The sequence below is a fragment of the Raphanus sativus genome, chromosome 2 (assembly GCF_000801105.2).
Source record: "Raphanus sativus cultivar WK10039 chromosome 2, ASM80110v3, whole genome shotgun sequence".
Taxonomy (NCBI): Eukaryota; Viridiplantae; Streptophyta; class Magnoliopsida; order Brassicales; family Brassicaceae; genus Raphanus; species Raphanus sativus.
The window spans coordinates 27,867,911-27,894,325 of NC_079512.1; the positions used below are offsets into that span (position 1 = coordinate 27,867,911).

At 32.7% G+C, this 26,415-nt stretch overlaps 4 protein-coding genes and 1 long non-coding RNA gene across 8 annotated transcripts; 1 reads left to right on the forward strand and 4 right to left on the reverse strand.

The window, feature by feature from the left end:
* Positions 1-75: 75 nt before the first annotated feature.
* On the reverse strand, positions 76-1,717 carry LOC108837724 (F-box/LRR-repeat protein At3g58980-like). The gene is made up of 3 exons (XM_057004276.1): positions 905-1,717; positions 469-624; positions 76-378 (listed from the first exon to the last, which is right to left on the reverse strand). Exons 1-3 carry the CDS (start codon positions 1,691-1,693, stop codon positions 76-78), a joined length of 1,248 nt encoding a protein of 415 aa, XP_056860256.1. The 5' UTR covers positions 1,694-1,717.
* A 304-nt stretch (positions 1,718-2,021) lies between these two features.
* LOC130499082 (uncharacterized) lies at positions 2,022-4,551 on the reverse strand. 2 transcript variants are annotated; one of them, XM_056992989.1, is made up of 2 exons: positions 4,319-4,551; positions 2,022-2,801 (listed from the first exon to the last, which is right to left on the reverse strand). In XM_056992989.1, the coding sequence occupies exon 2, from the start codon at positions 2,780-2,782 to the stop codon at positions 2,150-2,152; it is 633 nt and encodes a 210-aa protein (XP_056848969.1). In that variant the 5' UTR covers positions 2,783-2,801; positions 4,319-4,551; the 3' UTR covers positions 2,022-2,149. The 2 variants fall into 2 exon arrangements, with proteins under 2 accessions (XP_056848969.1, XP_056848967.1); XM_056992987.1 differs by having other exon boundaries at positions 2,023-2,798.
* A 2,813-nt stretch (positions 4,552-7,364) lies between these two features.
* On the reverse strand, positions 7,365-11,142 carry LOC130499413 (uncharacterized). 3 transcript variants are annotated; one of them, XR_008938273.1, is made up of 8 exons: positions 10,930-11,142; positions 10,622-10,740; positions 10,162-10,382; positions 9,999-10,056; positions 9,664-9,888; positions 9,397-9,556; positions 7,692-8,780; positions 7,365-7,593 (listed from the first exon to the last, which is right to left on the reverse strand). It is a non-coding gene; the product is annotated as an uncharacterized LOC130499413 (long non-coding RNA). The 3 variants fall into 3 exon arrangements; XR_008938267.1 differs by having other exon boundaries at positions 10,157-10,382; XR_008938270.1 differs by having other exon boundaries at positions 10,157-10,391.
* Positions 11,143-14,687: 3,545 nt separating this feature from the next.
* On the reverse strand, positions 14,688-18,518 carry LOC108843713 (cinnamoyl-CoA reductase-like SNL6). Its single transcript, XM_018616973.2, has 5 exons — positions 18,082-18,518; positions 17,765-17,946; positions 16,437-16,634; positions 16,180-16,333; positions 14,688-15,225 (listed from the first exon to the last, which is right to left on the reverse strand). Exons 1-5 carry the CDS (start codon positions 18,335-18,337, stop codon positions 14,912-14,914), a joined length of 1,104 nt encoding a protein of 367 aa, XP_018472475.2. The 5' UTR covers positions 18,338-18,518; the 3' UTR covers positions 14,688-14,911.
* A 6,643-nt stretch (positions 18,519-25,161) lies between these two features.
* On the forward strand, positions 25,162-26,389 carry LOC108843071 (uncharacterized). Its single transcript, XM_018616159.2, has 7 exons — positions 25,162-25,329; positions 25,403-25,450; positions 25,524-25,570; positions 25,717-25,783; positions 25,876-25,919; positions 26,051-26,108; positions 26,211-26,389. The coding sequence occupies exons 1-7, from the start codon at positions 25,276-25,278 to the stop codon at positions 26,259-26,261; spliced, it is 369 nt and encodes a 122-aa protein (XP_018471661.2). The 5' UTR covers positions 25,162-25,275; the 3' UTR covers positions 26,262-26,389.
* Positions 26,390-26,415: the final 26 nt, after the last annotated feature.

Genomic DNA, 26,415 nt, shown 5'->3' on the forward strand with positions numbered 1-26,415 from the left:
AAACCTTATTCATAGGAACCTTTGTCCACTTTCCCTGTTACTGGGACCTATGAGGCTATATATATATATCAAGAATCACCAAGGAAATGATTTTGAACAAAACTCGACCTGGATTTTGCATCTGGAAGAAGCTCTAGGAAGCATGAGCAAATCCGTGGCAATGCGCAACTTCTCCTCGTAGTCTTCTGGGAAAACACGAACTTTGACGAGCTCAAGACATGAAAAGTCCTCCAAGAAACGCTTGATTTGATCCATCTCATCGCTACTTCCTTTGTATATTGTTAGTTCTAGAACCTTCACAGGAGATGACAGTTTAACAACATCTACCGAGAAGCATCTGCAGACAAAATCCGAATGATCATGGCCGCACAAGGGACCCTGAAGCAAGAGGAAGGGGTTATTAGACATTGACACATTGTTAAGATGCATTTTGTATAGCAATCTTTTGGCTTCTTGGATGATAGATACCTCGATGACGAGAGTCTGTACATTTGGAAATTTCTTCAGTACAGATGGTAGAGACGGTAGAGTCGAGAAAGATGAACAGAAGCCCAAAAGAGTTGTAATAGATAACTGGCTCACGTTTTCGAACACAGGCACTGCTTCACGGTAGTAATCAAAAATCTGAAACACAAAAGTAGAATGAACTAGTCATCAGATCAATGCAATCTTTGGATCATTTCATATGGACTGAAACATTTCATGCTACTATTCTTATAATCTCCGGATACTTTTTATTGGTCTTATAAAGTTATAGACAAGTGAAACATTAATCTATGGTCCCTAAAGATATTATACATATACATAAAATGTAAAGAAAAAAATCTTACTAAATAATCTATAGGTCTTAAAATATTAGTACCGATTACAAAGAATGAAAGAGAGAGAGATGATAAACAATTACCTCCACAGTTTCAGGAAATGATAAGCTAAGCTTCTGGACATGTCTTAATCCCTTAAAGAGATTAAACGGATCGTAACTACCATGATCTCCATCTTTCACCATAAGCTCGAGTTTAGCTTCAACAAGAGAGTCCAGTTTAACAGCAGGATACTGACGCTGAACATAGTCAGAGTATTCCAGGTAAACAAGATTGGGAATATCAAAACTCATACTCCCCAACTCAACAAGATTAACGTAGAACCATGATCTAATGGTAAGTCTCTTAAGGTTCGGACGGGACAGGATGTGAGAACATCTCCAAAGTTCCCAACCAACCCCATGCAAGATGCTCAGTTCCTCAAGTAAAGGACAAGCAGAGATAAGCTTTTCAAACGCTCCAAGATTACAGAAGCGTGCCGTATAGAGAGTGAGTGACTTAAGTGCTGGAAAAGAAGTGTCCTCGGGAAGTATGGGGATTATAAAACCATAATTTAGTTTCAGCTTAACAAGTGTCTTGCAAGCTGATTCATCCAAGACTAGTGAATCATCATGAACAGTTCTGTCGAGAGGAAGATTCAAGACGCCAGGGTTCAGCACGTTACGTGTCCAACGTTTGGTATGATCTGAGTCGACACGGAGTACTGGACCATTCCGAGTGAACCTCCTCATGGCAGAACTGCCTGACACACCCAACATGACTCGATCAACAGAATCCATGAAACGTTTTCGGTTAACAGCGAAACCTAAGGGCGTGTTTGGTTTGGGAAAGTGGAGATTTGGTGTGAAGGGAAGGCAAACATACTGAGCCATTTCTTGGAGAGAAGGGAAGATGAAGCAGCCCTCTGCAAGACTGCAACGCTATTAGGTTTAGGGTAGTTAACCCAAAGGAAATGAGAATGCGTTTTTTTTTTTTACATGGTTTGGTTTGATCCTGTTTTCGATTCGGTTATCTATTCGGTTTATACTGATTGATCATTCGACCTTTCTGTGGATAAATATGTAATAGATCCGACATTAGGTGTAACCATATGTGAAAAACATGGAAGAGTCTATATATATACAAGGAACTTTAACCACACTTTCTACCAAAATGTAAATTGTTATGTATTATGTAGTTTTCAATTCAATGTGATTTTTTTTTTAATTGTCTACTTCTTACAAAATGTACACTACTATCAAATTTCACATTATTAATTAATTCACAATTATATTCTTAGAAATCTTAGAATATTAATCTACTAAAAATCCTAAAAATGATCGATTTAATCATTGAATCTCAGTGAAGGAGACTCTACCAAATCCAAGATGACCAATTTGATACAACTCTAACCACACTCTCTCTGCTTCAACTTTTGCACTTGTTCTTGACTCTTCACTCCCACTAACCGACGTCGTTTTCTTCTCCTCCTCCTCCTCCTTCGTTAAACTCCCATCTCTCTCCACCACAAACCGGTGATCATTATCATCATCTTCATCTCCTCCACCACCGCATTTCTCATCTTCCTCGGCTGTCTCAAACTGACATTGATGGTTACTGTGGTGTTGAAACCCATCTTCACCGTTGATTTTCCCGCTGCGTTGTCTCTCGTGTAGCCTCCGCTTGTTCTTCTTCTTCCGTCTACCCCCGAGACATCGCCGTCCTATCATCCAAGGGACCTTGACGAAAGTAAGAGTAAGAAAATTTATGATGGCACATGGACAGCAACAGAGCGCCAAACAATCAGCAATCGCCCCAGCCGCCCACGACCGGCATCTCTTGCCTGAGCATTTGTCTTCATCTCCGTGAGTATGGTGGTTGTAATGCCGTTGTTGTCGACGGTTGTCTTCGTCGACGACATCGTTTTGACAGTGGGTCCCGACATCGTTTCTACGTGAAACTCGATGCGAGTTTTCCTCCATCAAAACTAAATCCTGCCTGCTAGAAAATAAAAGAGAAACAATGAGTGTTACAACACTTCATATATGCGATGCATCAATGCGTAGATATATCTATATATTAATATATGTGTGTGGATTTATGGATCAAAGTTTACAAATTGATGCGTATAGGTAATATGTAGTAAAAATATGAAGAAAACAGAGAGGTGTAGGAAGCAAAAACTTGACAAAAGTTTAGATTTTCCATGCACTCTCACAGTCTCACTTAAAGACAGTTCTAAGTTTAGATTCAAAAGTCCCTCACGCTCTCTTAAAGAGCATGTACACCACGGCACTTACTAATTGATTCCTCTTGTCACATTTTAGTCAAACACTTACATAAGATTAGAAAAAGTATCGAGTCCTTTTGGAATAAGGTCATCTTCACTGCTAGGTTTTAAATGGGTTTTCATCTATTATTGTAAAACTAAATATAAGGAAAAATAGGAGAGATGATGAGTTCTCAAATGGACTTTTCTTTTTCAAACAAGAGACTATGGGAAGTAAATACTCCATTGATGACTCTATCCACACATGTTACTGTGATTAATTTTTCAGAAGAAAAAAAATTCAAATACATAATCAGTATTATAATGATTAGCTGGAAGAGAGAATATTAAAAGATTAATGTGATAACGTGGATGGTTTAGTGGGAAGGATTCTCTTTCACGTGGATTGCCGGGTCTTCTTATGCCCCAATTACGTGGCCCGTAATAAAATACGACTAAGAAAGCAATAGAAAATAGAGTATGGTGCATGTACAGTTTAGCCCTCCCAAGAATGCTTATGAAACACTTGATAATCAATAGCCCTATAAATTAATACTCCTTCAAAGGTTGTAGACTTGATATACAATACTGATGTGATACGTATATATAAACGATTTAATTAAAAATATTTGATCATGAAGATGTTGCTTTTGACTCTTGAAAAGGTTGTAGACTTGTATTTTTATGCTCATTTTTACGAGAGAGTCGTAATCTAGGTTTTTAAAAATATCATGTATTTGTTTTGTGTTTTGAGATTCAATCTTCTTCTTTTTTTTTCTCTCTCTTTTTATCGGAGTGGGACCTTGTACTATTGTCCCTTTCACTTGTATAAGGTGAAAGTGCAAACTGGTGGGTAAATTTTAAAAATGTAATTTGCATGTTCATACACTATATATACTGATGTGCATACACACATGGCCATATATATGCTTTTCGTACATGGTTTACCGGCTAATTTCGATATATGAACATTTTCATAATCAATCAAAGAAAATTCAAACATGCAACCTAAAAGAAGTCTGTCTAACTAATAATATGAATATGATTTTTTAAAAAAATATAGCTCTAAAAATAACAAAAAATATATATAGCTCTACAAAGTAATTATCACGATGAAGACAGTAGCTAATTAAGAGCATGCTCATAATTAACTAAGCTGAAAGGGGAGAAATTGGACCATAAAGCAACCCTAATCGAGAACGATGAGTCATGAGATAAATGTAGAGATTGTTAATGATGCATGGATTACCTTGGAGGATTCCGTAACTCGCTTTCTTTCCGGATAATATATATAATTATGTACGCATACACATAAGAGAACAACGGTAATACATTTTCCTTTGATGTGTTGTGTATTGTAATAATCGTAAGAGGTAAGCTCTGGTTTGCTATGATGGAAATGGTGAAGGAAATATAAGGAGATTAGGACCCCCAAACAAAAAGAAGGAGATGCAGGACAAAAGAGAGGATGAAGAAAGATGATTTGACCTACCAAATGCTCCACATTATACATGTATTTAATTTTATATACCGTTCTCTCTCTATATATACATGTATCTCTTTCATATACCTACACACATGTACACGTGTAAAGAAAGAGTTAAACACGAATATGTTTCACGGTATACTTCACTAAAGAGCTATATGAATATAATAGTAGGTAGGTATGTCAAAATGTATTTTATTTTAGTACAAGGTTCGACCAAAACAAATAGTTGTATAGGTTTTGTATATGTACGATTAGGTTTTTATATCAATATTGGGTAGGATTCGGCATATCGGATGATCCAGTTTTTATTTAAGTTAAATTGAATTAGAAAAATTATTGGCATATATATCTAGTTTTACAGACATGAATATCAGTTTCAATTTTATGCTTAGAGCATCTTCAACCCTACTATATTTTTAACTCTAAAATAGAGTTTAGAGTAAGAAATGCTCCAATGCTACTCTATTTCTCACTCTATAATAGAGTAAAAAATAAGTTTAATCCAAATATAGAGTAAGTTGTTTTTTATTTGTTCATCAGTCTATTTTTACTCTAAAATAGAATACTATTGGAGAAAACTCTATCTCTATTATAGAATCACTCTATTTTAGAGTAAAAAATAGAGTGAACCCTTGGAGATGCTCTTAAAACCATCTCCAATAGTTTAATAGAATTGGAATTTGTTCCAATGCTACTCTATTTTAGAGTAAAAAATAGAATGATGAAAAAAAAATATAGAGTAAACTTATTTCTCATTCTATTTTATAGTAAAAAATAGAATACCATTCAAATTTTTTTACTTTAAATTCTATTTTATAGTGAAAAAATAGAATGTGGTTAGAGATGTCCTAAAAGCTAACAAATACTCCATATTAATATAATATTTGTTATTATTTATTAGCTTTGATTATTTATTACACGAGAAATATACTATCATTTCGAAACCGGGAAATGTGTGATATGTTCAAAGACTCAGTAATTCAAGATACTATTAATCAAATAGATTTAGATGCATGTAAAAACAGCGTAAGTGCAAATTAGTAAATGAGAACGAGTCAAGGCAATGGGTTAAATGTTTTGAAATAAACAATGTATAGTTTACTAAGCAAAATAGTATTTCGCATATATATTATGCCAGTAATCATAATATCATATGATATGATAACGTCTGAGCGTGTCCAATAATTTGTTTTCCAATGATAAGATGACGTGGTCATGACTATTTATGTTTTCTTTTTCAATTGAAGTATATATCATACTGATAGGAATATTCGTGTTTGCGCAGTAAGATACATTATATAATCGCTACGTGTTTATATATTTATATGGATAAGATTTATACATATCATGAATAATAGTAGTAGAGTTCCAAAAGAATGAACAATAGTAGTTATAACTAATTATAGGTTACGTACTACGTTAGTATCTAATAATTCGAAGCATAAGTTTGAGTTTTAATTGGTATGATTGATGATATTAAAAATATGAACTATTGTTTACTCTATAGTTAGCACTCCAAAGAAAAGGCAAATCTGATTGGTCATAATTTAGGAGATTCATTGATGATTGAGAAACTTTTGAGGATAATGAAGAGCTGATAAATCGTATTGTGTGAATTATTCACTAGCGATTAACTTACGTATAATTATATTAGTTTCTTCTTGAACTTATTACTAGACCAGACCTTTTTTTTACGTTTGGACTCGACCTGCTAGTACGTGTTATATATGGTTGCATTTCACATGAGTTAGATCTTAATAGATATTTGTTGTTGATCGAGGCCCTCGAAACGACATGAGGATTGAGGACCGTGGCGCCTGGAGGAACTAGCTAACAACCATGTGGGTCAATTCACCCAGATCAATTTTAAGAATTAAACAAATTTAGGCATAAATTTGTAATATATCTTAATTAATTGGTTGAGTTTCAGTTGTTTGACCCCTTTAATATCTAGCTAATTTCATATGTATAAATTTTTGATCCCATTGGTTTTTTTTCCTAGCTCCGCAGTTGCCACTGCACGAGGATTGGAATTCGAACTATGTACCATTACATTGTTGAACTTTAGTGCTAGGCTTTATTTAATAAACCACATACGGGTTGATACTCCCATCTATCCAAGATTATTGTTTCTTTTTGTTTTTAACTCAGGTTTCCCATGAAAGTAGTACTGTTAACTAATAACTACCATGGCAATTAGAAAAATAAAATAAATTCAATGTAAAATATTTAAAGGATAAACAATTCTGTTAAATCATTTTTAAAGTTAGTATTCTTTCCGTTTTTAAATAACTGTAATTTTGATATTTTTTATTCGGATTAAGAAAGTGACGAATATATATATGTTATTATTACTTATATATCTATATCTATCATCAATATTATTTGAGATAAATATTTTTTTAATAAAATATATGTAATTTACAATTTATTTTCAACTAAAATTAAATATAATTTGTATTGAAATTGTAAAGTGAAGAAAATGATATTTATTATGAAACATGTGAAATAGTATTTTTCAGCTGTTTTAAAGCAAACAAACATTTTCACATAATTATAAAACGGTTTGAGTTGTGAAAGATATAAATCAATAAGTGAAAGTTTCTTTATGAATTTATACGAAATATCGGAGCTTTGTGTTCGATGAGACCCGAAGACAGAGAGAATCATATCATGGGAACTCGCCCCAACTTGTGTAGCTTTCAATGCATTTTTAATGCATTTTTAACATTAAAAATGAACAAATACCCAAATTATAAAATTTATGTGTTTTACCCTTTATTTAATACAGTAAATTGTAGTGACCTTTTAATACAAGATCGATCACCGAAAGTATCTTAAAGAAATACACCTCTTTAGGTTGCGTTCAGTGATAGATGTGAGTACAACTGTACAAAGACTAGTACGCTGTTGTCTGGACGTCTAGGGCCATCCCTCAGTCACAGCTTTCACTTATGGCTAGTGATTCAGAACAGAATTCCGACTAGAGACAGACTCATCCATTGGGGTATACAAGTTGATGCTCGCTGCTTGCTCTGCAATGTGCATCACGAATCCAGAGATCATCTTTTTTTCAGTTGTGACTATAGCTATGATTTGTGGAAACTAATGGCGAGAAGGTTACAACTCTTACCTTTCAGAGATTGGGTTGTCTCGCTGGATCAGATGTCCTCCATCTCGGTTCCTCTACCGCAGCGACTCCTCATCCTACTTAGCTTGACAGGCAACTGTGTATTGGATTTGGAATGAAAGAAACACCAGACTACATGCAAACTCCTTACGTTCGGTGGATGGGATATTCAAACTGATGGATCGCCAGATTAAAAATAAAATACAAAGCTTTAGAGACTCTAATCCAACACGATCGTCAGTGATGATGCAGAGTTGGGTTCGTTTGGAATGATCACCATCGTCAACTCCGCTTTCCTCCCTTCGTGACCTTTCCTCTCCAAATCTCAAATTGAAAGAGATTTAGTTATGGGCTTAACTACTTGGGTTTACTAATGTGATTGTGTGATTCTGTATGTGTTTGTTAGAAAACTAAAGCCAGTGGGCTTATGTAAACATTTTCGTTTTTTTTCTTTAAATTAAGTATGCAGTTTACAAAAAAAAAAAAACAACTGTACAAATGTAAATTTGTAAAATATTGCCATGAAATATAATGCGAGTATATAAGTTTCTACGCGTTTCAGCGCTGCATTTAAGAGTGAAATTATTGCAGAAATCGATTCGAGTAATACTTTACATTTCAGAGTATTTTTGTTAGCATCGCAATCTTATAAAACCCTGCTGTATGTTTAATTATTTCGTTTATCTAGTACACTGACTAGAGTATTTATCTAATATTCATTCTATCTTCTTTTTTTTGAAACACATACTATATTAATTCAAACTAGAATAGTTAGTTGGAGGCCATAAAGGCTTCATCAACCACCAAGTTCTCAGATACAACCAGAGCAGATTTAGCAAGACCATCTGCAAGAGAGTTTTGTTCACGAGAAATCCAAGAGAAAGAGGCAGAATCGAAAAAGGGCACAATAGCTAAGATATCTTCAATCACTCCATACAGTTCTGGGATCAAGTTCCCATCTTCAGACATGTTATCAATTGAGCAGAGTCTGATTCAAAAACCACAGTCTTCATTTCTTCTCTTCTTCCCGACCTCACTGCTTTCAACAGGGCTAGCGCTTCCGCCATGAGAGCCGATGTCACAAAGGAAACCCTTTTGTGAGCAGAGCGTATGCCAGTAGATGTAAATGTTATTAAAGTTGTAGTACAAAATGGAGTTGTTTGGATACAGGGATAGGATTCTTAATGAAATGTGTTTGGAATCAGGTTTAGTTACATTCCTTTAATTAGATTTTCGTAAATTAACCTTAAGACAATACCCACTTATTACTAATTTCGTGGGTCATTTAAATATGTAGATTTCGTGGCCCAATTAAATATTGACAATTATAATTTTAAAAAAATTTGCTTCCCACGTCAAAATCTGCCCACAACATCTATCGTCATCGGTTTTAAATATTCTAAATCTCCTTAATTAGTTACCTAAAATATCGACAAAAATATAACAATAATGATATGACAATCCTAAAATTAGATAAAATATATCCTATCATAGAATATCTCGGCAACTAATTATTTAATGCTAACTTTTACTTCCACGTATTTTTCTTCTCCAAGGTAGTTAGTATCTCCTTGAATGTAGTATTGGAAATCATTATTCAATCAATACTAAAGCCTTATAGTACTATCTAAGTCAAGAGTTCAATCTTATTTCTAAATGTAGATGATACTACATTCGTTTCATAAAAGTTAAGATGGGAGTTACTAACCTTGAATTCTCGAGACTTGCTTTTGCTAATAGTGGGAGCGAAAATAAGAATCTTCACAGCTTCTGTCATAGCTCCACTTGCCTTCTTCTCCATATCAGTGTTTACTAGCCACGTCCACAACGGTTCCCAAGTATCTTCTTCACTAGCTGTAGATCATTCCCTGCAACACTCAAACGGAGGAAGGCATTGGATTAACGAACGAGAGAGTGAGAGAGAGAGAGAGAGAATATATTGGTTTTGATTTAGTTCTCTTATACGAAACCAGACCTGAACCAAGAATGTAAATATGGTGAGTCACTACGTCAACAACACCAGGACCGAAGATCTCAAGAAGTTTAGTGTACCATTGCTGTTCATAGAATCCTCCAGGAGATGAGTAGGGGATAAGAAAGGGATGAATCAGTCCCGGATGGTCCAGTATCACACGGGTGGTCGGAACATTTTGAATGATGTGTTCATTGATGGTTGTGAATATGCCCAAGAAAGCAGTAACTGCACAGAAAGATTACCAAAACACTCAGAAAAGAAAAAAAGAGACATACTGTTGAAGTTGCAGGTTCTGCGCTAAACACTCCCGTTTTATCACAAAAAGAAAAAGAAACCTGCTTTGGGTCCAATATCTGAAGCAGTAAACTTCTCAGGAAGCAGCCATGTCAATCCCTGCCAAATCCCAAATGAGTCAAACACTGAGAACAATCAATTAAGAAGATCACAAAATCCCATCAAATCAACACTAACTAATTCAAGCAAATGAATCCACCTTACGTTGGCAAGAGAACCTAAGGATTGCACATACTCTCTGTTTCTCCATCTTGATTCCTTATACGGTTTCCATGGATTGACCTTAATCTATGTTTCTCCATACCCATCCCTTTCTTCCTTCTCCACTGCATTGCGAAAGAGACGATACACTGTAAAAGCATCTTCATGACACTCCTTTCGTTGACCCACACACCATCTATTAACTCCATTTTAGCTCCAAGAAGCTGTTATACCTATTCCAATTAATAAACATACAAAGAAACTAAATAGAAAATTAACTAACATACTAAAAATTCATCCTCCCACGGATAATCAATTATACTACCAATGACGGATTCTGCAAGACATGCTCACAGCTTAATTTGCAATGACAGAAATGATTTTTGACAAGAAACATCAACACGAAATGAATATACAGCTATTAACTCTCTAATTAATTGAATAATTAACAAAAAAAAATTACCTTGTAGACTCCGACTATCAATGTTCTCTGTTCGTATTCTCCTCCGAAGACTGTTTTTTGGGACATCACTTTTTATAGTCCGATCTTCTGTAGTAAGTTAATTGTATTGACTCGTGCTCCTGTTATGCATCATGATTAGCGAAAATGGGAGTTTATATAAATCAGATCGAAGATGTACTATCAGTGAGGGAAATTAAAAAGAAGAGTAATTAACATCGATCGAGCATATGCAAATAAGGAAAACAACTTCAATCAGTTAAAATAGCTGAATCTTTTAACCTAAATTAGACTCGGATCAAAAAACTAACCTTCATCATAGAAGAAACTGCAGAAGTAAATATCCAACTGTTTAAGAAAAACCTTCTTCCAGAGATATATTTCTCCAGTTTCGGTGATTCACGGTAAATATCCAGAGTACATATTCGATCGATGAAGAGGAAATAGGGTTTGGTGAAGAGGAAACAATATCGAAGAATGAAAAAACAGTCGAAGGAGAAAAGTCGTTATTGCTTTTCTGTTTTTTTTCCCGGAAAAAAATATTATTGGACTACATCTATATTAAAAACCATTATGGACCATGTTTATAATTAAAATTACTGGACTACTATTATTAATATTAAAACCTGTTATGGGCCAGGTTTAGTCATGTTAGAAACAAATAAAATTGGATTATATAGATGGATTTTTAATTCAAAAATAAACATATTCTAAAAAAATATTTTTGTACTAAAACATTTTCAAAAGACCATTAAAAACAAGTATATATAAGAACAATACAGTAGAAAGGTCAATTTGATACCACAAAATTTAAAAATAGTTTTATATTTGACATTAACTTTTTAAAAATATAGATATATGTTCTAATTATATGATAGTACGTATACATTGACCTTAATTATACGATCAAACACATATGATATATAATAATATCATGAAAAACATAAAAACAAAAAATAATAGTGACATGTAAAACATAAAAACATATAATAGTGACAATCAATAAATTTTATTTTAAAACATCAGTTAATATTTTTAAAAACAAAATTCAAAACCCGCGTTTTCAAGCGGGGATCAAAATCTAGTTTTATATTAACTGTCATTATAAAAAAATCTTTAGTTTCAAAACAAGTATTGTTTTAGTATTTCTATTCAGAATTTATTAACTTTATTCTCTAGTGGTTTTTTTATTTGTTAGAATATGAATATATGTATGGATAATAATGTTTTTATATAAAAATATGTAAAAGTAAATAATTTCTATGTGTATAAATCTAAAATAATACTTAATATGAAACGGAGAGACTAATAAATTGTACTGGTCAAAATTTTATATTGGTCATTTTACAACTAAAGTGTTTAGTTAAATGAAGTAATAATTCCTTATATATGTTATTCCTTCTGTTTCACACAGAGTGTCATTTTAAGATTTTATTTTTGTTTCATAAATAGTATCGTTTTGTATTTCTAATGCAAATCTTTAAATAAAATTCTATTATCCATGTTATTTCAATGCATTAATTAGAAAATTAAATTTATTTAGTGTATGAACAAATGGTAAAATGGAGTTTTAAATGATTTTTAATATATGTAAGTCTTCCAAGTGACACTTATTATAAACATAAGAAACATAAAACTTCAGAGTCTTTTAGCAGCAGCATAATCTTATAAAATCCTTATATATGTTAATTTTTGGTCAATAAAATTTTCATTGGACGTTTTACAAGTGTTTATGTTAGAAATTTTCATTGGTCGTTTTTTAAAAGTGCTGTATAAAAGTTTGAAGCAAATTAAACTTAAATAATCAAATAACTTTGTGATTTTCCGTGCATTTTAACGTAAAAATAGCAGCGTCGTTCACTCTCTTTTTCTCTCTGGTTTTACTGACTTTTGGAGTGGCTTTGGCTACAAAACACTTTGCACGTGCATTCGACTATGAGATCGCCACGTCGGTAACTGAGGTGCTCTTTTGTTTTGTCGAGGAGAACAACAAAAAAAGAGGCAAGTCGCTTCGCCGGCTATGCTCACAAGTCATACCAGTCTTCTTCACTTGATTAAATCATTCATTCTGCTAGTTTTTCTTCTAATTATTATAATTATACTACGATACGTGTTATATACCTTTTTGTAAAAGAACGTGTTATATACTTACTGTTAGGGAATAAGAACAAGAGGCCAGAGGCGAATCCACCAAGGATGGAATGTTGTCAAATGACACCACAAATTTTTTATAAAAATTCTGATTTGTACTTATGTTTCATATAAAATCAGTAGTCCAGTGGTTACATCTACCTGTTGAACCCACAAAACCTAGGTTTGATACCATCTTGACCCCTTTTTAAACATTTATTTTTTTACTTAATAGCAAATTGACTCCACTTAAAATAAATGATGGGTCCGCCACTGCAAGAGGCGCATCTTAAGTATAACAAATTGTTTGTCTGATCTTGTATAAATCTGTGAGAAAAATGTTTCAATAATAGCAGGATAGTATAAATAGAAACTAAATAGTACAAACATTTTTTACATAAGAAACTCTTTTCAAGAATACTAATCATTAAACCCTTATCCCAAATATAAACTATCATATATATGTTTACAATATTTTAAATGAAATCAGTATTTAAAAATATATAATATTTTGTATTCCATATATAAAACATAGTATAGACCTTTTAAGAATAGTATATGACGACGAAGACGTTGTTGATGAGTTGTTTTCTTAATATGAAAGACAATAGTGTAGATCCTCTATAGATGAATTGTGATAAATAAATTGTGCTAAACTTATTTGTAACATTTGTCCAACGTTCGGATGAAATGAGTTTTTATGTTACAAGCGATCACACAAAATGATAGATAAGAGAAATATCAAATTTGAAGGTATAAAAAACTATTATATTTCAAAGAAATAGTATAAAATACGTGAAGAATAAAATCCTACATCTAAAATGGTATAATAAATTTACACAAATAGCTATATTAAATAATGTATACTATACTATATCTTGATTTCACTGAATATAGTATAGTTACGAATCCATCTTCTTCGTTTCATTCTCTCTTCCATTCATCTCCTTCTCTTTTCTAGATATGGTGACACTCATTCGATGGCCTACCATCAATTTCCTTGTTATCTCATAGTGGCAAAGAAAAAAGAAATTCGTCTCATCGTATATTATCAACTAGTGATCTTTTTTTATCTCTTCTTTTTTTTTTCTGATACGACACCGATCCGCCATCTTTTTTTTCTTTTCACCATCTTTGTTCTTCACCCTCACATCTAAATAAAAACCAAAGTCAGCAATGATGCAATAATAGATCCAATATGTGTTGTCAGATAAAAGAAGTATGAAAACAGAGACACAATTGCAAGAGTGATATGGTATGAAAGGAAAAAAATGAAAGATAAGGGGTATTTTAGCAAATAAGATAGAAAATATGTTAAATATCATGATCAACTTATTTTTTATAGTTAGTTAGTGAATTATAATTTTTTGGTGGTTATACCATGCAATTTCCCTTTTATATAATGTCTCACTAATGTTCAAAAGTCTAATATTAATTTTATGGACTAATACAAATGGCTCAATTTCCATTATCACTAACAAAACCTATTAAATTTCCATCCAGTAGGAACCAACACTTACATCCCTGGTTCGAACAGTTTGCTTGTTGTGGATGAACGGGCTGCGTAACTGCATGTTGCATGAACTAATTATTACTGCATTTAACTAAATATATAATTATCAGAACATCAAACATTTTTCTATATGTAAAATCCACTTAGAATGGCAAACTGATCATGTCATTTGGTGCCGGCCTGAACCAATTGGTTTTATCTGCTCGTTATTGATTTATTATTTATTTTTTATAATTGTGGTGTGAAATCAATAACCTTTAGATTTAAAGACTAATCACTACGAGATCCATAGAATCTACTTTTTTTACTACTTAAGATATTCCGGATGACCAAGAGGAATCAAACCCGTGACAGTACTCACAGCAGTGAATCATTTACCATTAGACATTTACCATTAGACCAAAACCACTTGTTATTCACTTATCCTTAGCTATCCAAAATTGGCAAATTAATATATAAATTTTCAACAAACACCAACTCTACCGCCCTTTACAACAACCTCCTCCACACAAAAGGCCACACTCGTATAATAATAATGATGATTATAGAGGATAAAATAAAGCATGATACCATAGAAAAGAAGAAAAGAATAAGAGCAAAACATTACATCACTATCTCAAACTGCTCCTTTTAGTTTTGGTCGACTCTAGCTAACTTTCATGATAGCAACTTCGTAGAGTTCTTGACATAAGATCTAAAAGCTTTTTGTCTGATATTTGAGGAGGAGATGAAGTTTCTACGTTTGCGTCTGAATCGTCGCTATTACCGCATATCTTTTCGATTTGAACACCAATATCTTTAGCAAGCTTTTCAGCACCATCTTTTGAGAGAATGTTGTCGAAACAAATGTATCTACCAAATGCAGTTTTATCACCCAAACCTTCCCATAAACGTACGTGAACTTTAGCCAAACGGTTCACATCCATTGTCGCTAATAATCCGTTACAATACATATCTTTTGCTCCTGCGTTTATAAAAAAAGAAGTCAATATCTTATTAGCTGTCTTTGTCTCCCTTGTGAAATGGACCACCCGTGAACTACCTATACACGCCAATACTTTTTTTGTTTTGAAGCTATATCTATCTTATTAAAACATAAATATTCTGTTGGACCTAACATTTATTTTATAAGTTTTTAAATTAGATACATTTTTATACTTTATAGTTAAACCTACATTAAATCATTAATGTTCCTTTCTTTATACTACTATCCATATTTCCAAACAATATACTTATTTCTTACTACTATCAATGTTTCCAAACAATATATTTCATACTACTATCAATGTTTCCAAACAATACAATAATTAATCTTAATATTTTATATCTATCATTTTCTCTTTAAAATTTTGTAGAAACATCACAATTTCATAAATTGCAAAATAATGAACTTTAAAATTTGGATTATAAGATTACAAATTATGAAACAATTACAATAAATCAAATTAGATTACATATTTTGGTCATTCATCAGTTCAATCGGTTAGTCTCGAATTTTAGTGATTTTTGTTAATATGAATATTTTAAAAACTTAAATTGAATTGTCAGATCTCCGGATTAACTGGTATAATCACAATCGGGTTGAATTTAGAAACAATGTTTTAAATGCAAAAATATTTTAAATACACTCTTTAAAAGTTACCAAAATATTTATTAAGTTATTAGTAAAAAATTTCATCGTAAAATATTCCGCGCTTCCAAAACGCGGATCATAATCTAGTATATTATAGCATAACATTATTTTTGAACGGTTACACAAATTTGGATTCATAACATAAATAGTAGTGCATTATTAGTATATGTTTAGATTGTGAATAACATAAATGTATGATTGACTTCCTATGACATCGTATTGTGATAAGCGTTATAATTACTCAAATGATCGTATATACCCATCACTAAGGCTCGTTTTAATTACCTTTGAGATAAGCCAAAGTTGAGGTGGAGTTAAGTTGGAAGAAGTCATGACCAGTGATAAGAGCAGGGCATATAGTGGCAAGCTTTAATCCTTTTGAATCTGCGATTCTCCACGCTGCTTTCTCGGCTTTCAATTTTCCAAGTGCATACCAAAGCTGTGAATCAGACGATATTAGTATTAATTATGGTGTATCCAGAGAAAATATTATCATGTATAAATAATAACAAAACATATGAACAAATATGATTTTCTTTTACCTTATTATCGACGCAGAGCTGTTCATCACTCCAGCTTTCTTCATTGATAATAGAGTGATCAAGATCGTTAAGGGAATTGTCTTGCAATGCACATGCTAAGAGAGATGATGTGAAGACACATTTTCTCACTGACCCTGTTCTTGTACATGCTTCTATTACATTTTCACTCACTTTTGCTTCTAATTCCGCCATTGACTTCTGCAAAATATTAGCAAAATGAACGTGTATAACATACATTTCGTTAGAACGAGAAACTAAGACAGATTAAAAAGAGTTTTTTTTTCAAAGATGAAAATTAGAAAGGAACTACAAATGTATTTTGTTTTTGTTTGTTACTGATCTGAGTCATCTGAGTGATATGATGATGCTGTAATTACTGAAACAATGATCTTGGTTCGTACACGTTTCAATTAATAGTTGCCGTATATAGGGTATCCGCAACCAATCACATCGTAATCAAAACCCTCTTTTCTAGATAGTTGTCATTATCAGTAGGTAGAGAATATGCAAGTATGAGGGGAGGTCACAGTTAACTCTCAAGCAAGTGGAACCTACTATCAATCTAGAAGTGTAGAAATTTCATATTGCAACTCATAACTCTCTTTAGAATCATGTGGTTGAGGATGAGTATTGTCAAAATGTTTGACAGATACAAAACAAATCACTGAGAATCTCAAACAAAGTGGCATATTCACAATCTATTCGAATGCAATCAACCAACTCTTTTTATTTATTTTGTCGGTAGCGCAGAGCTATCAACTCTTTTCTGTTTTCAACAAAAGAATATACACAATCTACAGTTTTTAAAGCAAAAGTATGTAGGCCATTGAAATTTATTATCGAAAATAAGTACTACATACTCAACAAACATTCAGAAAGACTAATAATGTACTTGCTAAGTACCAACCACAAGTCATAACCACTTTTATTAACAAGAAAGCAGAGCCACTTAAGAGTCTTCTAGAAACAAAACGATAGAAAAGATAAAGCAAATTAAAAAATATCCACTTTGTCACCATTCACATATACACACCTAACACGTACGTACGCCATCAAAACTATGCTTCCATAACAAAACAAAACAAAAAAGTTACCTGAATCACGCAGAAACCACACAAGTAATTGCGTTAATATGCAATTTTTCATGGAAAGCCTATTCGTTTGTGAATAAAAAGAAACTCAACCGTGAGCTAAAAGGGAAAGAAAGTGTCATGTGATATTTTGTACGTATTCGCATGAGTATAATAAGTATCTACGTACGTTTAAACAAGGATGGACATAGTGATTGTATATTTGTATATTTAGAGGATGATGAAACTGAAACATACCGAGTAACCAGAGATCCCAGCTGGATCGACAAATGCTGAGGTGTGGAAAACGCCATCACAACCCTCGAACGCTTTAATCAAACTCTCTGTATCTGTTAATCGTGACACTACTGATGTAATCCTGTTGCCATACGACGCCGTTTCAGCATCAGCTTCCATCTCGCTTACTTTCTCTTTGTCCTCTGCTTATTTTTTTCAGACCAAAGTTAGGAGAACATCAAGACTTTATTTAATGATGTCTTAAATCATTTTTGTACTTAAAACATCTGCCAACAGTACAAAAGCGACTTCGTCCAGACAGTAAGTATCAGGATTACCTGGACAATCGACGACGATTCTCACGGAGTATCCGTGAACAAGAAGACGCTTGACAATGGCGCGACCAAGGTAAGAAACGCCGCCAGTAACACAAACCAATCTGTTCCCGGCGTCGGAATCAAAATCCACCGCATTTCTTGATTTACCACCTCTCGAGGCCCGGAACCCGTCGTCGTCTCTCCTCCTCTGCACAGCGGCGCACATGAACTCCTTCAGCTCAGCCGAGAACTTCTCCGTCGAACGTACAATCCTCATAGTCGGGAGTACAACAAACGAACGAGTTAAGAATCTTTTATCTTCTTTGCTCACTGCCTTTTGCTTATTCTTGTTTGCGTTGGCTATGAGTTTAGAGAAGGTAGAAAGAGATACACAGAGGATAGAGAAACGAGGAAGACGATATATATAGCGAAAAATTGTCGGTACACATCACACTAGATTTGCAAAGAGTCTCTGATCTTTCCAAGAAAGACAAGTGTCTTTAAGCTAAGTAGCTTATCGGCTCGACTCGGCTACAGTCAGTATATACTATATATATACACACGATCCCGTCAACTTTGTATTTTCGCCATTTATTAAACACTACTTCTTCAGTTTTTTAAAGTTTTACATATTATAGAAAAAAAATTATTCCAAAAAGATTTTTTTTTTACATTTTCAATGCATATTTTATTATCTAATTGCAAATTTCAAAAAAAAGAAGGAGTACCTCTTTAATTAGAAAATCGATACTTTAAAAGAAAACTACATCGTCCTATTTTTTTTAACCAACAATATTTATATTATTTTGAATTAGACATCGACTTAGCATGATTAACACCGGTTTTTAACGGGGTTTTTAATTCATGATTTGATATTTTTTTTCTTTTTTACATTTTAAGCTAATAGAAGGTTTTTATATCTCTTATTTAAGAGACTGTTCTTAATTTTTCTTAACTAAAATCTAAAAAAATGTAAAAACGGTCTCTTACCCGAAACTAAAAATCACAGTTGAAAACCGGATTAATCATGGATAGTAAAAAAATTGAGTATCATTTAGTGTTATTTGCCTTTATAATGTATTAAATTATTTAGAAGATATTTTTTATTGTTGAAATTTATACAAAAAAAAAGTGAATCGTACAACATCACTTTCACGAGTTAAAAATAATCTATTACATATATTACCTTCAGAAATTATAGAATCTTCATGTACTCCAAAACAGATTATAACTAAATAGTACATTGACCTATTATAGTACTAGATTTTCGGTTTCATAAATCAGATAAAGTGATCTTTAACTGTATTTGTATATATAAATTGCAATAAATGATATTTTTGTACATTTTCAAACAAATATACTATATGTGACACCCCATCCCGTGGAACACCTGCCCATGGACCCCAGGCTCACAGCGCATGTCAATTGGTGACAGCTTGTTTTGTGGGAATGCTGTTAAAGGGTGAGGACCTGGGTTCGAGTCTCACCAACAACCTAATTATGGAGATAGTGAGATCTCATAATAGAGGGGTTGGGGTCAGTGCGCTGCAGCGCTGTGAGCTTAGGTCTACGGACGGGTGGTTCCGCAGGACAGATTGTCACACTATAGTTATAATAAAATTTTAGAAAAATCACGTTTTATTTGAGAATTTTTACCGCACTAATATGATAAACTATAGTCAAATACGTTACAATAGTAGAAAATAATACTATAACTACCGTTACTTTAAGACCAAAATAATTTAGCGGTGGTGGATATATATTATATTGACCTGAAGGTCGTATTACACGACTAATATTTTCCATGTACTTGGTTTCTGTCCAAACCTCTATCATTAGATTTTTTTCTTTCGTTTCATTATATTCACTAAAGTCAAACTAGTAGTTGATAATAAGACAGCTAATTGGACTAAGACAAGTTAACGAGCTTACAATAAAAATATCACAATATTAATGATTTGGATAAATTGCTATCTATACTATTATTTGCGAAGTAAATTTTCGCAACGGAGCTCCCACGTTAAAAGTTAGAGCGGTTAATGTCGTTGTTACCCTTAGTGATTTTATATAAAATTTATTATATAATTAAAAACGAATTTTAAGTTAATAATATTATTATTTATATGTTATATTGGATTATAAATTAATATTTTCAAAAATATAAAGATAATGCTTATATATATTATGTTGTTATCTGAAAATAATATTTTTTAGTTTAAGAGTTAAAAACGAATTTTAAGTTAATATATAATATTATTATTAATATGTTATAATAGATTATAAATTAATATTTTCAAAAATATAAAGTTAATTCTTATATATATTATGTTGTTATCTGAAAATAATATCTTTGTTACCCTTAATAATTTTATATATAATTTATTATACGAAAAAAGAATTTTAAGTTTATAATATTATTATTTATATGTTATATTAGATTATAAATTAATATTTTCAAAAATATAAAGATAATTCTTATATATATTATGTTGTTATCTGAAAATAATATTTTTAATTTAAAAGTTAAAAACGAATTTCAAGTTAGTAATATTATTATTTATATGTTATATTAGATTATAAATTAATATTTTCAAAAATATAAAGATAATTCTTATATATATTATGTTGTCATCTGAAAATAATATTTTTAATTTAAAAGTTAAAAACGAATTTAAAGTTAATAATAATATATTTAAATGTTATATTACATTATAAATTAATATTGTAAAAATAAAAATAATAATTCTTATATATATATATATATATATTTTTATTTTACAACAATAATTCTTATATATATAGTGTTGTATCTGGAAATTTCAATTTTAAAACTTAAAAAATGAATTTTACTTTAATAATATTATTATTAATATGTTATAATAGATTATAAATTAATATTGTCAGAAATAAAAAGATACTTCTTATATATTGTATTGTTATTTGAAAATTTATCTTTTAATTATAGAAGTTAAAAATTAAGATATACACCAATTTACAATTAAATATTAATCAATGAAAAACATTTGTATAAATATATTTTCTAAAATATTTCAAGTATGTGAGTGTTTTAAAAATACTAATACAATAATAAATATATATTTTTGTCAAAATATTTGATCATATAGTTTTTGGTTCAATTAGTATTTCGATAAATTAATATTCTCTATAAATTAATGAAAAATTATAGTTTTGGTGTAGTCCCAACATTATTAATTTATACAAGTTTCACTGTATAAAAGTTTGATGTTTAATTTAGATTTTCTGAAAACATAAATAATAACTTATTATATTGATTTTTTGAATTAATAAATATACATCAATAAATATTTGAAAGAAAATTATGCCCGCATGTGCGGGCAAACCACCTAGTAGTTATTAAGTTCTGATGCCAAAACGTATAAAATATAATATTCTTCTTATGTTTCTGTAATAAATAAATATCTGGCCAGTTATTTCTGATTATAAGGATTTTGGTGATTGCAAAATACACATTTTATGTTATTATTTATATAGGTGATTATGGAACATACATGGATTTGAACATAAAAAAAAACATATGACTGCAGCACATTTTCACCGACTCTTGTTACTTTATGGGTCACTGTTTAAAAACTAAATGATAAAAAACGTTGCGAGAATACTAATTGCTTTTGAATGGACAAGAATGTCAAATTTTGCAAAATTTTAAAGTTTAAATCGTATGATTCTTCTTCTTCTTTTTTAATCGCAAGTGAATTAGCGTGCAACACATTGGCACCAACTCTGATTACTTAATTATGGGTTACTATTTCTTTTAATTAAAAAGGGCTAATCTATTGCTCTTGCTCAGAAGGTCTGTAACAAAAAGGAAAAGGCAAAATCTACTTCTCAGGAAATCATTAAAGCTAATTAACGATAATCTTCGACATTATAATAAGGAAATTAATTGTTACCCGATGACATATTAAGTCAGTCAACCTATTACCGTCATCGCCCATTGAAATATGATTCGACCGTACATTAATATTATTCACAATCTAAACTTATATAGTAACAATCGCAAGTGAATTAGCTGTTACAAAAAAAACAATCATGCATTACTGTAGATCGGTTGATTATCGTAATCGTCAACTTCTAAGCGTGCTTTGGGTCAAAACAATTAACGAGTGCGAGAAAGACGAAGATGCAGAGGAGTTTACTCGGTCAAAATTTGCAATTCTGCTTTCGGGCCAACTTTCTTATGCTCTGACCACGAAGTTCAGGGTCAGATTAATTTATTATTATACTGTAGTAGCATGTAGATTATTACATGCATTTTATTAATTATCAATAAGAAAGCTGCCTTTAGAATTTGAAACGGCACTTATCATTTAAATCTTATATTTATTATGCAAAAAATGGTAGTACATATCCTATGACTTGAAGGAAATCTACGTAACTGTGTTACATAGAATGTTGTACTTTTGACATTTTTTTATAAAAAAAAATAAGATAAGATGTGGCAATCAAGATTGGGTTACACGGCTCGGCTTTAATGTGAAAACGGGGTTTTTTTGGGTCAACACGTGTTGAATGACAAGTAGTCACGGACTAACTAAATTTTATTTTCTCAACAGAACTTCCCTTGATCCAGAAATCGAGATGGTGAAGGCAACGGGACTGTAAATAGTTGTGCTCACGTGAATTTTTCTGATTTGTGCGTTTTTTTTTTTTTTTTTTTTTTTTTTGGCTCAACAACAACTTTTCATTAACCAATTGTGAATACAAGATTACAACCTCAAGAGATTTTAACCCGACATACAACCGACGAGATCTAGTACACCCTAGGAACACTGAGTCGAAACTGGAAAGGATCCTAGACTACCAAATCTAATTCATCGGTGTATTTTTCACCACAATGACACGAGTTCCTCTCACGACTCGAAGGAAACCGTATCTTAAACCACTAAATTCTACCACTAATTACGGAACATATCCTTCGCAAACAGACACCAATAGTAAGAAATCTAAGGAAACCACAAGCAAATGGATCTATTATTTGACTGTGAAGCTCAGCCATTGCTTCATCACCAGAAGGCGCTTCTTCCCACTATTGAGAGAAGATTCCATTTGAAGAACATTGTAACTGAATTAGACATTGAAAGAATTAGACCGGACAGTCACTTCATCGCCAAACACGCATACTCTTCTCCGTATATCTGAGTGTTACATGACATGTTCCACCCTAAAAACCACAAACCGCAACCAGAACCAAGTAGAGCTTAAGCTAATAGGAGCTCGATTCAAGAACAACTGTTAGTACCAAATGATAGGATTTCAGCCCGTGAACTAACAGTACCCACACCCAAAGCGCATAGCAGACTTAGCTTAAGACCACCGCCGGTTGATATCACGTTTCGTAGCCAAAACCGATCACAAGAACCGGACTGAAAAACGGACCTTGGCACCAGCTCACGCGTCCAGTATACCGAATTACGGCTAGAAGAAATGTGAGCTCGACTACCGGAACGAGTCGCGACCCGCGCCGGTGTTGGAAAGCCGAGCTTCACCACGCGTTTCCAACCAACCCCACAACTCCAGATGACAGCTCCGTCGTCATGAAGCTTGGCGCGTGATGTCCTTGAGAGCCAGGGAGCAAAATCCTTTTCACCATCTGTCATATCTCTCCTCCAACCACCACACCACCACACAAATGAGCAGATCTAAGGTGGAGAAGGCGACTCACCGGAACCACGCACTGTTGCTGTGAAGATACACCGAAGAGCTGAAGGAAAAGAAAACCAGATCCAGATGAATCTTCAGCCCTAAAACGCCGACTCCCTTCTTCACCACCTCACCTTGGGTCTCGCCGTCTCTCCGCAAGGACTCGGGAACCGCCTCCGTCAAGCCCGCAACTATTCCGGAGTTTCTCGGCCTTTACAGAGCAGATTGCATATCAACTAAGGGGAGATGGGAAGAAAGGGAGCAAAGAAGAAAAAAGAAAAAAGGAAGGGGAAGAGGTCGCTTCCGGCGAACCGACGGAGCGGCGGCCGGAGCTCAAGCTATCAGATCTAGGGTTTCTCTCTCTTTCGCCTCTTTTTGGGAGAGAACGTGGTTTTTTTTTTTTTTTGTGGGGTTTGGGGTTTTTATTCTGATTTGTGCGTTATAATTGCCCAGTACGTGGTTTTTGACAGGGAAGCCCACCAGGTTTTATTCCTTCCAGTTTGTCAAGCAAAGAGAGACCATATTTGTGTGGTCACTGTGTGGTCTATTATGTTATTTGTCACACATGGTAAATATGTGACAAATAAGAGCCACCAGGTTTTATTCCGTCCAGTCACGATAAATATAACCAAAGTCGTATATTTCGTTTATTTTTTCCAGCGAGGTCAATTAGCCATAGTGAGAACATTTTCATCAGGACATACTCATGTAGTTTCTTGACCACACAAAAAAATTAGGCGAGAAACACAATAATATCAAACAAGATACTTTTATAAAACTCACAAAAACTTCTTATGCAATATGTGTGATTGCAAGTGGCTCAACTCTTCTAAAATTATATAAACAAAATTCAATAGTTCAGTTGCATTTAACTATTAACTATTAATATTCTTTGTATACTCACCCGACAAGAAAAGGCTGGTCCTCCTAGGAGAAGCTAAACTCGTAGTGCCATCAAAGTCGTTACTCAAATTCGTTTCCTAAAGTCAAAACTAATCATATTAATGTTTCGCCACCAACCATTAAAAAAAAACAACGGAATTTGTTAATGGGCTTTTTAATCAAATATTAATGGATTTATTTTTTGAAAAAAACAAAAATAGCACAAAGTTTTTGTACAAAAATAACACCACAACAAAAAAAATGACCAATTTTTTTTTTATTAAAGTGTAAAAATGCATTTATGACTCTTGAGTTAATTAATCTAAGATTTAGGATTTAAAGTTAAGAGGTTGAGTTTTAGGAATGTGTTCAAACTTTTAAAAATAAAAAATAAATATTAAATTTTCAAAAATAAAAAGCGATGTTTTGGTTATTTTATTTTTAAGTGCTATTTTTGGGATAAAAATTTTAAAAAGTGCTATTTTGAGAATTGCCCTATTTTTTTGGGCTTAATGTTTATGAGCTTTTACTCGAAACGACATCGTTTCGAAAGGGAGACGAACGCGTTAGCACTTCTCTTCTCGTCGGAGCTGGGAGAGTCGACAAAAGACAGAGAGATAATCACGAGGAAGGAGGAGCAAAGACTGAGAAATGGAAGACGCTAATTTTCCTGTGCGCCATAGAAAGTTTTCATTAGAAAGAAAGGTATAAGTTGAAAAAATCTAATCCAATAATTTTCATGTATTGATTTCATCTGTTTAAAGTATTGTTTTGAAAGGGAAACAAGACAGAGGTTGTGATATGCAGCTATGAAGACCATATCCTTGTGAGTCGTGTTTATGTTTAAGAGCTTACTTTCACTATCTCTGAATCTAACTAAACACACGACTTTGTTTCAGGTCATAGCAACACAGATTGGAGCCATGGGAACTATACTGCACGCTAGGTCTCTCATAAAAAAAAAAAACAATCCTTCCTTGTTTATACTTATACGATTTATTATGGAGTGAACTTGAGAGAGCTCGTGATGTGTTGGTTGTGAACATTTGAGTTACAGATATATGTTTCGTACTGATGTTTCTTTGTTGTCAGGAAGGAAGAAGGGATGTCTGTTGAACCGACATTCAGTGTCTCAGTGATATTCGGAAAGCGTGATGAGGTGGTAACAAATCTTAAATCATATTGTAGTACGTAGTTCATACCTGCAAAATCTTACAGTCGATTTTTTTTGCCTGCTATGTGTTCTTGAAGCCAATGCTGATAGCAACTGCTCGAAGACTCATTGACCACATAAGGTCTGTCTCTTTCCTTCAATTCATGATTCTTGCTCATCCACTGTTTTCTTTCTTTATATTGTCTGGTTAAAATTGAACACAACGAAGGTACCTAACTTTAGTATGATCCAGTCTCTTTTGATTTTCTCCAGTTCTTTTGTTCCCTCGAAGCCTCTGGTTCTCTCACTTGGTCTCAAAGATCATTCTCCGGTACTCTTACATTTTCTTTGAAACCATTCATCTGATTATGGAAAAAAGTCTGCATAAAACCAACGATACTTAAAAGAGATTGTGTGTTTCTTTTGTTTGTAGGAGACGTTGAAGGAAATAGTAGCGGCTGTGATAGAGAATCGCCTTTGGTAATACATTTTTATGATAAACGAGAAGTAAGAGGACGTGTGACTTTCACCCTTGCCTTGGTTAATATTTTTTGCCGAGAATTTGTCCTTTTTCTTAGTTTCTTAATCCATAAGAGACCTTATTACTGAACTCTGTTATTTCTCCCACAATTATTATT